At 41.8% G+C, this 17,153-nt stretch overlaps 1 protein-coding gene across 1 annotated transcript in view; it reads left to right on the plus strand.

Moving 5' to 3' along the window:
* Positions 1 to 15,873, plus strand: part of HSPB8 (heat shock protein family B (small) member 8) — a 76,457-nt gene extending 60,584 nt beyond the window's left edge. The window contains exon 3 of the mRNA XM_044290867.1: positions 14,879 to 15,873. Coding sequence (XP_044146802.1) covers positions 14,879 to 15,038 — 160 coding nt within the window. The 3' untranslated portion in view covers positions 15,039 to 15,873. The remainder of the gene's footprint in view (positions 1 to 14,878) is intronic.
* The last annotated feature ends 1,280 nt before the right edge of the window (positions 15,874 to 17,153 follow it).

Below are 17,153 nucleotides of genomic sequence, written 5' to 3' on the forward strand. Positions count from 1 at the left end.
TGTTGGATTGCCTCCACAGCCGCTGGCAGACCAACCTTCTCTTTTTTCTACCGCTGTGATGTTCACATAATGTGTGTATATATATATATATATATATATATATATATACATACAGTTAGTTGCAAGAAAAAGTATGTGAATCCTTTGGAATGATATGGATTTCTGCACAAATTGGTCATAAAATGTGATCTGATCTTCATCTAAGTCACAACAATAGACAATCACAGTCTGCTTAAACTAATAACACACAAAGAATTAAATGTTACCATGTTTTTATTGAACACACCATGTAAACATTCACAGTGCAGGTGGAAAAAGTATGTGAACTCTTGGATTTAATAACTGGTTGAACCTCCTTTGGCAGCAATAACTTCAACCAAACGTTTCCTGTAGTTGCAGATCAGACGTGCACAACGGTCAGGAGTAATTCTCGACCATTCCTCTTTACAGAACTGTTTCAGTTCAGCAATATTCTTGGGATGTCTGGTGTGAATCGCTTTCTTGAGGTCATGCCACAGCATCTCAATCGGGTTGAGGTCAGGACTCTGACTGGGCCACTCCAGAAGGCGTATTTTCTTTTGTTTAAGTCATTCTGTTGTTGATTTACTTCTATGCTTTGGATCATTGTCCTGTTGCAACATCCATCTTCTGTTGAGCTTCAGCTGGTGGACAGATGGCCTTAAGTTCTCCTGCAAAATGTCTTGATAAACTTTGGAATACATTTTTCCTTCGATAATAGTAATCCGTCCAGGCCCTGATGCAGCAAAGCAGCCCCAAACCATGATGCCCCCACCACTATACTTCACAGTTGGGATGAGGTTTTGATGTTGGTGTGCTGTGCCTCTTTCTCCACATATAGTGTTGTGTGTTTCTTCCAAACAACTTAACTTTGGTTTCATCTGTCCACAGAATATTTTGCCGGTACTGCTGTGGAACATCCAGGTGCTCTTGTGCAAACTGTAAACGTGCAGCAATGTTTTTTTTGTGACAGCAGTGGCTTCCTCTGTGGTATCCTCCCATGAAATCCATTCTTGTTTAGTGTTTTATGAATCGTAGATTCGCTAACAGGGATGTTAGCATATGCCAGAGACTTTTGTAAGTCTTTAGCTGACACTCTAGGATTCTTCTTTACCTCATTGAGCAGTCTGCGCTGTGCTCTAGCAGTCATCTTTACAGGACGGCCACTCCTAGGGAGAGTAGCAGCAGTGCTGAACTTTCTCCATTTATAGACAATTTGTCTTACCGTGGACTGATGAACAGCAAGGCTTTTGGAGATACTTTTATAACCCTTTCCAGCTTTAAGCAAGTCAACAATTCTTAATCGTAGGTCTTCTCAGAGCTCTTTTGTGCAACGCATCCTTCACATCAGGCAATGCTTCTCGTGAAAAGCAAACTCAGAACTGGTGTGTGTTTTTTATAGGGCAGCGCAGCTGTAACCAACACCTCCAATCTCATCTCATTGATTGGACTCCAGTTGGCTTACACCTTACTCCAATTAGCTCTTGGAGATGTCATTAGTCTAGGGGTTCACATACTTTTTCCACCTGCACTGTGAATGTTTACATGGTGTGTTTGATAAAAACATGGTAACATTTAATTCTTTGTGTGTTATTAGTTTAAGCAGACTGTGAGTGTCTATTGTTGTGACTTAGATGACGATCAGATCACATTTTATGACCAATTTGTGCAGAAATCCATATCATTCCAAAGGGTTCACATACTTTTTTTTGCAACTGTAATATATATATATATATATATATATATATTTGTGGGGATTCGATCTAGTAGGCAGGTTAGCGGACGCAGTATACAGGCAATAACAAAGTCTTTAACTTAAACAGTTCAGTGTTTATTCAGATTTGTCAGGTTAACAAAATATAAACAAAGTCACCTTAGTTTAAACCCTGGTGTTCCATTCACACCTTGCTGCAGATACCGCATAAGAAGGTCAAGTCCTGGTGTTCACTTCACACCATGCTGCGGGTACCGCTTAAAGAGTCCCAGTCTTAGATGTCATTCCCCTGTCCTCCCAGACAAGTTGCGGGCATGCATCAAGCCTCACGCCTCAGATCCCAATACAGAGATCTTCTTCATGAACCCAGCTGTCTTTTGAAGGCAGCTAGGTGCTAAAAAAAAAACAGACCGGCACCTGCAATCTAGTCCGGTGTTTGACCTTACCTGACTGCTAATTAGTCCAGCAGCACACATACAATTCCCTTTACTGTGTCACTATAGATAGATATATATATATATATATTAAATAAAAACTTATGACTCTTAAAAATGGAGCCCCATCAAAAGGGGAGTAAATGGACCAGTCTCGAACTGGTTAAGGGGGACGTTGGACAGGTTATATGTCTTGTTCATATTAACATGAAATGGAAAAATGAAATAGATGATACAGTCAGGAACAATCAATTAATATCTGATTATTGGGGGTACCCTGCCATTCAGCTGTTTGGGGGTAGTTCTGGTGCCAGAAGTAGGCGCTGGAATTCCACAGCTCCATCTGTTGTATAGTGGATCAGATACTACACAATGAACGGAGCTATGTAGTTCTGGCACAGCTGATCAGCAGGAGTGCAGGGTGTTGGACCCCCGCTGATCACATATTAAAGGCCTATCATTGGGATAGGCCATCAATATAAAAAAAGAGGTTGAGAATGGAGCAAACACAAGTATAAATGTTCTAAAGGACCACCAAACCGAAAATAAGCTTATATAAGATCAGATTATGAAAAGACCAGCGCAGTTTAGAAACCTTTCTTTTCACATTACCTGCAGATACAGTATTCAATATGTATCTGGCAGTTATCAGAACCTGAGATATGTGAGATAAAGTAGAGGTCATGGAAACACTGCAGCCAAACTGAGAAAATAGTGGGCCTGTAAATGAGAGAGATTTTTTAACATCATCCTGACTCTTTAGTAAATGACATGTGAGTAGTGAATGGGCCAATTCCACTAAGGCCTCATGCACACGACCGTTGTTGTGTTCCATTCTGCAAAACGGGGTTCCGTTGTTCCGTGATCCATTTCCGTTTTTGTTTCCGTGTGTCTTCCTTTATTTTTGGAGGACCACCAGACATAAAGGAAAGTAAAAAAAAGTTTAAGACAGGTTTGCCATGCAAATGATAGGAAAAAAAACGGACGCGGATGACAATCTTGTGTTCCTCTGCGTTTTTTAGCGGTCCCTTTGACTTGAATGGGTCCGTGAACCGTTTTCTATGAAAATAATAGGACAGGTTATATTTTTTGATGGACTGGAACCACGGATCATGGACGCGGATGAGAAACGGTGCATAAGCCGAGTTTTCAACGGACCCTTTGAAAACCACTGGGTCCGCAGAAAATCCTGAAAAACGGCACAACGGACACAGAATAAAACAACAGTCGTGTGCATGAGGCCTAAGGCTGAAAACTGGTTGCAGAACCCATTTAAGCTTGAGCTCTGCTCTATATTACTTACTATTTCACTGAAAATGACCCCCAAGTCTGCAGTTACTGAAACAGGATTCCATGCATAATGCACATACAGTATCTCAATGTTAATTATTCTGGGCATGGAAGTCTATTCTTTATTAATGTGCTTTGTAAGCATTAGACATACGCTATAAGGTTCTATGACAAAGTTCATAAAGTTTTAATTAGGCACTGCAGCCACTCCTAACATATGGGAAGGGAAAAAAACTATTCAGACCGTAAACGCAGCAATGTTGGAAGAGGCATTGGCTACTGTGTCAGATTCACATCCATCATTAAAAAGATAGAAATAGAAATTAAATTCAGGTTATTGTAAATAAAGCGAATAAATATTTATATGTATAAAAATACTCAACCCATGCAATAAAAATTAAATGCCGCACTTCCCAAAGTTTGGGTCCATTCAGACGTCCATAAGTGTTTTGTGGTCTGCAAATTGCGGATCTGCAAAACACGGATACTGGTACATGACCGGCTCTTTGATAGAAATGCCTATTCTTGTCCGCGACTGAGGGCAAGAATAGGACATGCTTTATCTTGTTTGCGGGGCCACGGAATCTTTTGCAGCCCAATTGAAATGAATGGACCCATTCCGTAAAATTAAGGAACATATGCGGAGCCAGGAATACGGACGTGTGAATGGACCCTAAGTGGGGTTTTCTGTTCTTTAATATATTAAGGCCCTGATTTATCAAGATTGGAATGTGCTACGCTAGTCTTAATGGGCCCTGCACTGCCAGAGGAGGCATGTCATTTATGACTAGGCGCATGTCTCATTATAAGTTAAATATGTAATGACAAGCGTCTACTAAATAGAGGAAAACACCCAGCAAAATTATATTGGGCAAGAAGCATTCATATCGTACTAGAATCTATTGTTCAAATTGTATAATCTTGCCTAGTAAAACGGCTCTTGTCCTTCTGCCAATTGCAATGCAATGACATTCCTAGTATGACTGGTACAGAGCAATGTCTGCAGCTGCCATTAGCTAGGAATCCAGATAAAGGGGGTTTCTGTATGAGTGGCGAGGTAACATTTTTGCACAGCATTAGCGCTACAATAAACAATACTAGGATTTCCATATGCAGCTAAGGGCTCATGCACACAACCGTGTGCTGGTCAGACCCATATCGTGGCCCACAAACAGCAGGTCCGCAAAATATGGGCCCTGGCCCCTCTGGCACCGCATCACGGATGCGGACCCATTTACTTGAATGGGTCCGCAATCCGGAAGGTCGGTACGGAATGGAGGCACGGAACCCCACGGAAGCACTACGGAGTGCTTCCATGGGTTCTATGTCCGTGCCTCCACACCGCAAAAAAGTAGTGCAAACACTTTTTTGGGGTGTGGACCATCGGATGCGGATTGCGGACCCCATTCAAATTTGCAGTCTGCAATTTGCGGTCTGCAGCACAGGCCACGCCGCTACACGGTCGTGTGCATGAGCACTAAGGGAGAGTTCACATCACCGTTATTTTTCCATTTTCTGATCTGTCAGAAGAAAGGGAAAAAAACACACAGGATCTTGTAGAAAATGGATCCTGTGCATCAGTTATGGCCATTTGGCATCCATTTGAGCCATTGCCATCTGAGATCCGTTTTTTAGACGGTAAAAAAGTCCTGCATACAGTACTTTTTTTGTCTAAAAAACATATCTCAGACCGAATTGGCTCAAATGGATGCCAAATGTGAAACAGGATGCGTTTTTTTACAGGATTATTTTTTCTGTTCTAATGGATCAGAAGAATATAAAAATAACGGCCATGTGAACTCTCCCTTGGGGCTGATGCACACGACGATATGTATTTTGCGGATATAAATACGGATGACGTCTGTGTGCATTTCATATTTTGCGGAACGGAACAGCTGGTCCCTAATAGAATGGTTCAATCCTTGTCCATTATGCGGATAATCCTTGGTTCAATCCTTGTCCATTATGTTCTATCTTTTTGCGGAACAGACATGCGGTCATACGGAAATGCAATGCACACGGAGTAACTTCCGTGTTTTTTTTGCGTACCTATTAAAATGAATGGTTCTGCATACGGTCAGCAAAAAAGACTGAACGGACAAGGAAAGAAAATACGTTTGTGTGCATGAGCCCTTAGGCTGAGTTCACACCAGTTATTTGATTAGTTTTTCCATCAGTTAGGGTCCATTCACACATCCGTAATTTGGGTCCACATTTTCGGACCCATTCACTTTCAATAGGGCTGGAACGGATGTGAATCCGCATTTCCAGGATCCGCATCTGTTTTTACAGGATCTGTTTTTTCGGGATCCGCACTTCCGTTCCTGAAAAAAAATAGAACATGTCCTATTCTTGTCCGCAATTGCGGTCCAGAAAAGGCATTTTCTATTACATTGCAGGTGTCCTTACGGACGTGTAAGTGTCCAAACCAGGTGCTGCTCTAAACACAGAACAGGTGCAGATCTTTCCCTTATACCTTATCTCTATGGAGGCTCACAATCACTGATGGAAATCACTGACCAAAACACTGAAGTGTGAACTTAGCCTAAGGCCTCTTGCACACGAACGTATTTTTATTCCATTTCCGTTTCGTGTTTTTTTTTTGCGGAGCGCAAAACACATATGGTCGTGTGCAAGAGGCCTTAGATGTACGAGGAAACTGGAGCTGCATTTTAGCTGTCTACAGAGAAGACACAATAAGTCAGCTTTTATATGTTAGAAGTATGCAGTGACATACCACAGATGGTATTAGGCAGATGACTCTCCTGTCTCCCTCCATTAGCCTGTCATCCTGTCTTCTGACTCATGAAATGATGCTGGTGACGTTGCAAGTGGGTAAAGTGATCTCAAATCCTGTATTTGGCACGCAGTGCTGCCTCTTGTAGCTGGTTAGTGGGGCAGTTTTCAACCTAGGTGCTGTTTACTCTAAGCTGGGCCATATCAAATATATATTACAATAAGGGATTATGGCATCCTAAACATTGGCTACAAAACAGTCAGACATATAGGCCCACATAGCAGCCAGGCAAATGGTATTAAACATCAGCCAGGTCTAAAAGAATAAAGTTTATTTTCTGTGTCCCAGGTGGTATACAGCTGTGAATGGGTTGATGTTTGTCTCACTGGTGACAGGGAAGGGGTTAATGTCTGAATGACTGGTGGTCTATGATACTAAAGGTGTTAGTTTCAGCATCTTTGTTGATCTAGAGCAGTGAAATAATTAATTTCAATATTCCTGGTGGTCCAGGACAGTAAAGGGAGTTAATATCAGTATATCTCATGGTCTAGTGCACCCATGGGATTAATCCTAGTATCTCTGGTGGTCTTGGGTAGTAAGGAAGCCAATTGCAGTTTCCTTGATAGTCTAGTGGAGCCATGGGTAAGGCCTCATGCACACGACAGTATTTTTTTGTGGTCCGCAAAAGGGGATGTTCCGTGATCCCTGTCCGTTTCTGTTTCCGTGTGTCTTCCTTTATTTTTGGAGGATCACCAGACATAAAGGAAAGTAAAAAAAAAAAAAATCTAAGTCAAGTTTGCCATGCAAATGATAGGAAAAAAGCGGACGCGGGTGACAATTTTGTGTGCCTCCGTGTTTTTTCTCGCACCCATTGACTTGAATGGGTCCGCGAACCGTTGTCTGTGAAAAAAATAGGACGGGTCATATTTTTTTCACGGACTGGAAACACGGATGACGGACGCGAATGACAAACGGTGCATTAGCCGAGTTTTCCACGGACCCATTGAAAATCAATGGGTCCGCAGAAAATCACGGAAAACGGAACAACAGACACGGGACACAACAACGGTCGTGTGCATGAGGCCTTACTCTAAGAAAACCTAGGGGTCTAGGAGTCAAATAGTTAAAGGGTTTGTACCATGATATATAAACGTATCCCTATCCACTTGAGTGGATCCAAGGTATCCTGTCCTGAATTAATGGAGTTGTGATCAAGCATGTGCTCTGCCGTTCCATTCTTTCTCTGTGGGACTATCAGAGATAACCGAGTACAGTTTTCAGGGATTGCTCAGAATCTGTGAGTAGGAGTTACATAATGTAGGGATTCACTCCCTGTGTCATGCACCTCCCTTTAGGCCCAGCTCTATATACAGTAAATCACAGTTAGCGTTGAGCGAATTGATCCGGACCAAGTGGAATTTGATCCGAATTTCAAGAAAAATTCATTTCGCCGAATTTTCTCATACTTTGTGGTAGCGAATCGATTTTCCCTGAATGGCAGTAAAAAAAAAAAAAATGATACTTACCTCATCTGTTTGAACGCAAAGAGCTGGCCACCACCATTTCGCCGTGTGAGATTTTGTGCTATATCTTCAATCAAAATGGCGGTGACCAGCTCTTCGTGATCAAATGGATGAGGTAAGAATGATTTATTTTTATTTTTTTATGTTACACTATAATATCAATGGCAGATGCCGCGATCAGCTACGAACACGGCATCTGAGGGGTACAATGACGGGGGCAGCGCAATTGCTGCTCCGTGTCATTCCACCCACTACTTACAAAGAAATGTGCTTCATGATGAAGTAATTCATCACAAAGCGAATATTTTTGTAAAATTCGACGAAACAGCAGAATCGAATTTTTGAATACTTCGCTCATCACTAATCACAGTATATCAGTGTTCCTTTAAGAAATGTTATCATTTGTTGCTCCTTAAGGACTGATTTAGATGGGCGCTTTTGCAATCCACGTGCTTTCCGCATGTGCAACAGACTTCACATAGACAGAACATGAACCCATACAAGGTCATCTTAACCTCAATTTCGCCACTCAGAGGAATGCCCTATTCTGGTTCACGTCTCATGGATGTGGATTCCACTAAAGACAATTGTCTCTGGCCAGGTCCATGTTCTACATATGGACTTCACGGCATAACTATGTTTTTAAAGTGCTACCTGAGGCCTGATATCTACCATATGAGCAAATATCTAGTTTATATAGATATCAATAGTTAATCGTATTATTTGCCTATGGAAGTAGAAGATTAGAGATTATTTGTGCCATTCCATATTCTGTACATTATCATGTAAAAAGCAAGCTGCGTTTCACTGTCCATCTGTAATAAGCTCTCCATAATCTGTCTCTTTACTATCAGTGACAGTCTATGCCAAGCATATGCCATAAAATGTTATAATATGGACTCATCAATCAATTACACTTGTATGAAACTGGCAGTCAGCAGACAAAGAACAGGCGGAGATGACATGTTTTACAGAATTTTCTGCTATAGAGATAGGATCATGATTTATGTGTTTAACTGAAAATTGTACCTCTGAGTGAAAATAAGTATTATCAGCAGTGGAGATAAAACTGCATGCACTTCTATTTGAGCAGTTAGAGGGGCTTCCCTGTATTAATATAGTGACACAACAACAGCCTTATATTTATATAATAAGTGGGGGGCATTTATTAAGACTAGTGTTCCCATATGGCAGTCTTGAGCCCCTGCGCTGGACTAACATGCATCTAATTTGTGAAGTTTTAAATGACTCTTAATAAATTAGTCACATCTCTGGCCATCCGTGTGCCAGAAACTGAAGTCTACGCCAGCCAGGAGCTGGTGAAGACTTGAGCTATAACTTATGCTTGTTTCTGGCACAAGTTATAGTAAATCCGGAAGAAAAGTGGCAAGAAGCTGAAAACATTGCAAATTATGGAGCAAAAATAAAGCAAAAAATAAATAAATAATTAATAATAATAATAATAATAAATATAATATATATATATATATATATATATATATATATATATACATATTTACAGGATAACAACTTTCCCCCAGAGTTTATAATGTGCTCTGTAAGGGTGCATAGTGACACTTTGATTTATTAAAAAATGATTTCTTATGTAATAAAGGGCTTGTTCTGGGAAATAAAAAGTTATTTTCTTATTTGCTTAAAGAAAACTGATCAAACTTACTAACATACTTTTATTCTGAGTACTGCCTAATGTCCTGATTCCAGTCTTGTTTTCTGGGCACCTCCGCTTCCTCATCTGTTCTGGCACAGCAGAGAGTTTCTTCCCACTCTCTGTGTCAGTGATGTGTATGAAAGTGCTAGTTGTCTGTTTTATTTCAATAGCTAAGCCAGCCTTAGGCCTCATTAACATGTCTGTGTCCATGATGACATCTGTGACAAGATGGTCAATGGTTCATCCATAAAGATCCATAAAGAATCTGTGTTTGGTCCATGTGTTTGTTTTTTGCTCTCAGAGAATTATCTGTATTCCACAGACACTGCTCAGCTGAAAATGAATTTCTGGAGCATCTCTTACCAAAAGTCTGTGAAAACAGACCAAACAGCCCACAGACCAAAAATGACTGTCATCCGTTTTGTGTCCATGGTTTTCATGGTCAAAATAGGGCATGCTTCCATGGTGTCACTATGGACTCATGGTCTATGGAAAATCACTGATGTGTAAAAACACACTATAAAGACAGTGGGTATGTGTGCTGTTTGTGATTCAATGATATGTGAAAAAGGCCTTATATGGCTGCAAAGGTAGAGAAAGGGACTGGCTTAGCTAATAAAGTAAACCAGACAACCACCCCCTTCATACAGAGGTCATCTGTAGCCTTTGAAAATTACAAAGAGCTTTATAAAATGTATGGGGGGAAAAATCTGCTGTGTTGGAACAAACTCAGAAACAAAGGTGCCAAGACTGCACAAAAGGGTCTGGAATCTGGACAGTATTCAAAATGGGCACCAACCAAGCAACTTTTTATTTCCCCAAACATCCCGAACATTTGAAAACAAAAAATTAAATTCAAGTAGTTCTGCGTCAATTGCAACAGGGTGCAAATTCCTCAACTTGCTGCAAGACTGCTTTATGGGCCAGTTTGTAGAATATCCTCTGTACAAAAGAATAATAACCACGTAGAGCTAGTTGAAATGTTACTGTTCGTGAAACCCTTGGTAATAGTGATCACAATATAATTTATGGTCAGGGCTAGGACAACGCCGGCGCACGCAGAGAAACCCGCCCTGAACATAGTGGCTGAATTGTGCCGGGAGCCACAGGCGCGGGTACACCAGTGAAAAAAAGGGGGCATACCTGAAGGGAGCTTTGAGAAAAAGGGCGGGAGGGAGGGGCGTGAGGCTCGGGCGCCTGGCTGAGCGGCAGGTAGGGGGGATAAATAGCCAGACGCCCCTCCCACAAATGCAGGCTGTTAACAGCCTTACTATTTATGGTCAGGGCTAGGACAACGCCGGCGCACGCAGAGAAACCCGCCCTGAACATAGTGGCTGAATTGTGCCGGGAGCCACGGGCGCGGGTACACCAGTGAAAAAAAGGGCGCAAAAAACATCAGTTAGGTACAACACTTTATTGCAAACTACAAAGCCAGTGATCGAAAGGCACGAGATATCTCTACTTGAGGATTGGGTATATCCCTAGTAAAGCAGGAGGACCGCCACCGCCCCATGGACCGGATGACATGAGCTGGCACCTGATGCCGAGAAGCAGCGGAGGCTGCCCCTGGCGACATGAGTGGCCCGAAATTACCTTGGGGTCATAGCCTAGACCCTGGGCGAGGGCACGGATGAAAGATATAAACTGAGGGTGCTGAGGCTTGCCTGCGTGTGGCAGGAGCGGGCTATCTGGTGATGAACCTTGGATGAGGGCTAGCAGTTGATGCAGCACCTGAACTGGGCAACAATCGTTCAACGTGGGATAGAATTTAACCTCGGAAGGGGGTCCTGACTGAATGGTTTTGGTGGAAGGTAGCAGGGGAGTGTAATGGCCCTGGCCCCATAACTGATGCTGCTTCAGAGGATGGATATGGCGATTTGGACCCGCCAGAACCTCACCAGGCCGGAGGAATCCATAAAAGGTGAGATACATGGCCGCTTTCAAAATCAGGCTAGTGAAGGGCCCAAAATGATTACCATCCAATGACGAAGAAAGATCCCTGAAAAATTTATCCAGGGACGCTGACAACCTGGGCGATCCAGGGACGCTGACAACCTGGGCGATCTAGGGACACTGACAACCTGGGCGATCCAGGGACACTGACAACCTGGGCGATCCAGGGACACTGACAACCTGGGCGATCCAGGAACACTGACAACCTGGGCGATCCAGGAACATTGACAACCTGGCGATCCAGGGACACTGACAACCTGGGCGATCCAGGGACACTGACAACCTGGGCGATCCAGGGGCACTGACAACCTGGGCGATCCAGGGACACTGACAACCTGGGCGATCCAGGGACACTGACAACCTGGGCGATCCAGGGACACTGACAACCTGGGCGATCCAGGGACACTGACAACCTGGGCGATCCAGGAACACTGACAACCTGGGCGATCCAGGAACATCGACAACCTGGGCGATCCGGGAGGCACTGAGATCCCGGGAGGGCCAGGGGACCCCAGCCATACGTAAAGACCAGGAGACAGAAGCAGATTTGAACCAGAAAACGAGAAACCACTGTTTTCTGAGACAGTAAAGTGAAATCACGTAAATCGCAAATTCTGGTATTGTGATGCAAGGCAGATGAACTTAAAATTAAATGTACGGAGCCCCAAACAATCTGGCAGGGGACCCAAAATAAAACTGCGCCCCCCCTGAAAGCAGGAGAGCGACCTGCATCCCAAAACCAGAATTTGACCATGCCTCCTGAGCTAAAAGCCCTTAAAAAACAAATAGGCTTCTAACGGATATGCCAAATAGCATGGTTACATGTGAATCTACCTATGACACCACTTTAATTCAATAGGCTCTCATACTGAGCCGGCATGTGACCGGCAGTTCACTGACTAAGATGCCGCTCCCCCAACCCTGTTCCCCGCACTCGTGCGAGCGCATCATGCTGGGGGGAGCGGCAACCAAGCCTGCACCAGCAGGGGGCAGGAAACCAGGTCGGGTGGGAGACACAGCTGGAACGGAGCCAGCTGAGCCTCGATTACTTGGCAGGCTGGCGTGCTGCGATCCGGATGTCGGCGGCACGTGAGCGCAGGATACCGGAAGCAGGATTCGGGTCGGAAGAGGAGGGAGCTCGAAACCGCAAATGGTGCGTGAGGCTCGGGCGCCTGGCTGAGCGGCAGGTAGGGGGGATAAATAGCCAGACGCCCCTCCCACAAATGCAGGCTGTTAACAGCCTTACTATTATATTCCCCCTGAACTATAAAAAACAAACTCTGGCTGGGAGGACAAAAACACTTAATTTTAAAAAAAGCCAATTTCCTCGGATTGAGGACAGCATTTCAGGGCATAGACTGGGAATATCTATAGTCTCAAAATTGTACAGAGGATAAATGACAGAGCTTTAAATCTAAGTTGGGTAATGACATAGCAAAATGTATTTCTGTAAGTAAATGCTACTGTAAAAAGGGCAATAAATGTCAAAAAAAGGGCATTTAAAAGTACAACTTTAAGGTGTCAGCTGTAACCTTTGAAATTTACAAAGAGCTTAATAAAATCTATAAAAAATATCTGGAAAAAACATAAAATGAACGGCAGGTGGCCAAATATAGCAAAAAATCCCCAAAAATGTTTTAAATATATAAACGCTAAAAAAAACAAGGTCAGAGCAGGTAGGTCCACTAAATAATGGCAAAGGAGAGATGGTCACCGAGGATCAGGAAAAGGCAGAGCTACGAAATGTTTTTTTTTAGCTCTGTTATATACAAAAGAAAAGAAAGGAGCGGATATCGGTGGTGCCAGTGCTATTAATACATCCAGTAATATACTAAATTGGTTAACTGTAGATATGGTGCAAGCTAAGCTAAATAAGGTAAATTTGAACAAAGCTCTGAGTCCAGACGGATTACCAAGTGACTGGTACAAGACAAATGTCGTGCCCATATTAAAAAAAAAGGGGTTCTAAAGGTGCATTTACACCAACAGTTCATCTGACCGATTTCTGTTCAATTAGACCAATAGTTGTGTGTATAGCAAAAGATCTGTGTGTGTAATTGGCCATCAGAAAATCTATCAGATGATCTGTTGGTGTAATACAGCCATAATCAGATTTGTTTCTATGAGGAGGTGAGTAGAAGCCTGGACAGAGGGGCAGCTAAGGATGTACTAATGTTCTTGGATTTTGCATAGGCATTTGATACTGTCCATTATAGACATTTAATAGGTAAAATAAGGTCTATAGGCTTGGATGGTATAGTTTGTAATTGGATTGAAAACTGGCTGGAGGACTGTGTCCAGAGAGTGGTGGTCAATGACTCCTATTCTAAATGGTCCCGGGTTATAAGTGGTGTACCCCAAGGTTCAGTGATGAGTCTTCTAATATTTAATTATTTATGAATTATGTTCAGGATCAGATTAATAGCACTGGTTCTAATTTTGCAGAGAACACTAAGCTATGTAGTACTGTGCAGTCTATGGTAGATATCCATAAACTACAAGCTGATTTGGACACTCTGAATGTTTGGGCATACACTTCGCAAATGTGATTTAAGGTGGATAAATGTAAAGTTATGCATCTGGGTAACAAATAATTTACGTGCATCATATGTACTGGGTGGGGGGTAACAAAGGCATAGTTACTTGTAGAGAAGGATTTGGGTCTACTTGTAGATCATAGATTAAATAACAGCATACAATGTCAATCAGCTGCTTCTAAGGCCACCAGGATATTGTCATGTATTAAACAAGACATAGAATTGCGGGACAGGGATATAATATTACCACTTTATAAAGCTTTGGTGCTGCCTCATCTGGAATATGCAGTTCAGTTCTGAGCACCAGTCCATAGAAAGGATGCTCTGCAGCTGGAAAAAGTACTGAGGAGAGCGACTAAACTAAAAAGGGGCATAGAGGGCCTTAGTTATGAAGAAACATTTTTAAACAATTACATTTATTTAGTCTTGAGAATAGGCATCTAATTGGGAATATTATGAACTTATACAAATATATAAGTAGCCTGTACAAAAATTTGGTGAAAAGCTGTTCCATGTAAAATCCCCTCAACAGACAAGGAGGCAATGCCTCCATCTGGAGAAGAAATGGTTCAGTCTCTAGAAGGTGACAAGGCTTCTTTAGTGTAAGAACTGTGAAAATGTGTAATACTCAACTCAGGAGGTGGTCACAGCATGAACAGTGGACAATGTTAAAAAGGCTTAGATAAATGATGAAAATTAAATAACATTAATGCATATTTAAATGTGTAGAAGTCGGGTTCACAATCCTCTTTACAAAAATTAGCATCCCCACTCATCCCTTAGTTGAACTTGATGGATGTCTTTTTTCAATTGTACTATGTAAGTTCTGTGTCAAAACTTTTTTCTTTATATAATACAGAATTAATTTATATTCATTTTTTTTTTGTATAATGTTATTGTGTTTAGCTTTGCTATTTGTAGCAAGGAAATAATCTTGGGAGCATGTATTGTATGAATTGTTCACTATGCCATTACTAACAGTAAATATCCTGTTTCTTTTTAGATTGCCCACAGAAGTGGATCCCCTGACAGTGTTTGCCTCTCTTTCTCCGGAGGGTCTACTTATAATTGAAGCACCATTGGTCCCTTCCTACAATCAGCAAGGAGATGATACTTACACCTATGAGCTTCCTCTTGACCCCCAGGAAGTTAATGCTTCATAATCTAAGCCAAAAGAAAGCCTCCTCTGGAGAATCTCACTTGAATTCCACACAAAGCTGCATTAGTGACCCAGAAGAGTACGTTGTATCCAGTATGTTGTGATTTCTGTATAATTAAGCCTTATTAGAACCTACTCTAGACATATAATATTTCCGGAACCGGGTCTTTGCCATCTCTTGGATGCAGTGACAGCTGAGCGGGTACATGTTCAATACTTATTTTAGATCATGACGTGTAACATTTTCATTGCTGTTTAGTCAAGAGTTGCCTGACAAGGATGACCTACAAATAAAAATACAAATATACCATTCTTTTTACCATATGTAATTAGTAATTTTACCACATGTAATTTATTAGATTCTATCTGTATGATGCAGTCAGCATGTTTCTTGACCTTAATTGTTCCATGAAAATAAAACACATTTTATAGAACAGTAGCTGCCAGTGTTGGACATCACATACAGTATAGAGTTCTAGATGTCTCATTCTATTTGAAGCAATACCTATATATCCAGTTTACATGAAGTCACTAATGATTACACTACATAATATGTCATTACAAAATGCTCTAGACTCCTAATTCATGAAAACAGTAGAGCAACATGCAATTCTGATTCATATTCTTAAGGTCTTACATGTTCTTAGATTTGTGTCAGTTTGTATTCCTTACTAGAGATCACAAAAGCTGAGCTTTTTCCATTGTGCACTGTGGGAGAAAAAAAAAATTGGCTTGGGGTGTGATGTAACTCTAGGTTTGTATGTATATTGGAAAATATAGATGGTGTTTTTCATTTGATTGTCTTGCAAAAATCATGGGTATTAAATGTTTCTAAACAAGTTTGGTGTGTATGCATTTTTTTACTCATTTGTATTCATATGATCACGCAATACTCATGATTAAAACAGATGGGGTCTGGGACACCAAGGCGTCTAGTAAAGGAAAAATACACTGCAATTCAGAAGTATTCCAGTTTATTGTCTAAGTCATCGCAGGTTGACGTCCCCTAGGAGAAAAAAAAGAAAAAGTTTTTTGAAATTTTAAAGAAAAACACAAATACAAAAAAAATCATAATTGCCCTAATTTTCCCAGTTATCACGTAAAACATATACATATTTATTATTGCTGCATTCATAAACATCCAACGTATTAAAATATTATCTTGTCTAACCTGCATGGTGAATGGCTGAAGAAAATAAAGAAAAAGCCAGAAATCCCCAACATGATACAAATTAAATGTACAGCTCACCTGCAAAAAACAAACCCCCATTCGGTTCAAATGGAAAGATAAAAAGTTATGGGTGTCAGAATATGACAACACATGGCAAATTTAAAAAATAATGTTTTAAACATTTTTCTAACTAAAAGAAAAATAACAAAAGCATAATATATAAACCCATTTAAGAATATAGACACTAAACTGTATACCAAGATTGCTATAAAGGGAATAAATACATTTAAAGAAGAATAACTGATAATTTGTCAACATTAAAGGGATTGTGCACATTTTGAGGGGGGTTGGCAAACCTCCCTTCCTGGCCAGACCTACACTTATCGTATTTTTCACCCTATAAGACGCAATGAGGGAAAAAAGTTAGTGCGTCTTATGGGGGCAATATAGGGAAAAAACATATCCGGCGCTTGTGGCCTCTGAAGTTACTTTTAACTGTCATGCTGCTGTGCTGCAATGCAATCAAAGAGCCGGCCGTGCTGCTGGTGCTTGGCGGAAGGAGCCAGGCGTGCTGCGGGTGTTCGGAGGCAGGGACCGGGTGCCGCCGCAGATGGTGATGCAGGGTCTGGTCGCCTCTGCGGGCTGTCTATGTTAGGGACTAGCCGACCTCACCAATTGCTGAGTGGTAGGGCAGAAGCACTGTTATGGAGGAGGGAGGAGTAGGAAAGTTGAAAGGAGCACAGGAGCAGGCAGATGAGGGGTGGAGCAGACTTCCCTGTCACACATGCCTGCTCCGCCCCTAAGTCGTCACACTGCCTGCTCCTGACTACGTGCTCCTGGCTATGTGCAGAGCTGTGCCCCGAGACATCCCTAAGGTACCCCTAAGGACCCCACTCCTAATAAAGTGACCCCCCAATAAAGTAACCCCCCTAATAAAGTCACCCCACT

The sequence above is a fragment of the Bufo gargarizans genome, chromosome 1, assembly GCF_014858855.1.
Source record: "Bufo gargarizans isolate SCDJY-AF-19 chromosome 1, ASM1485885v1, whole genome shotgun sequence".
Taxonomy (NCBI): Eukaryota; Metazoa; Chordata; class Amphibia; order Anura; family Bufonidae; genus Bufo; species Bufo gargarizans.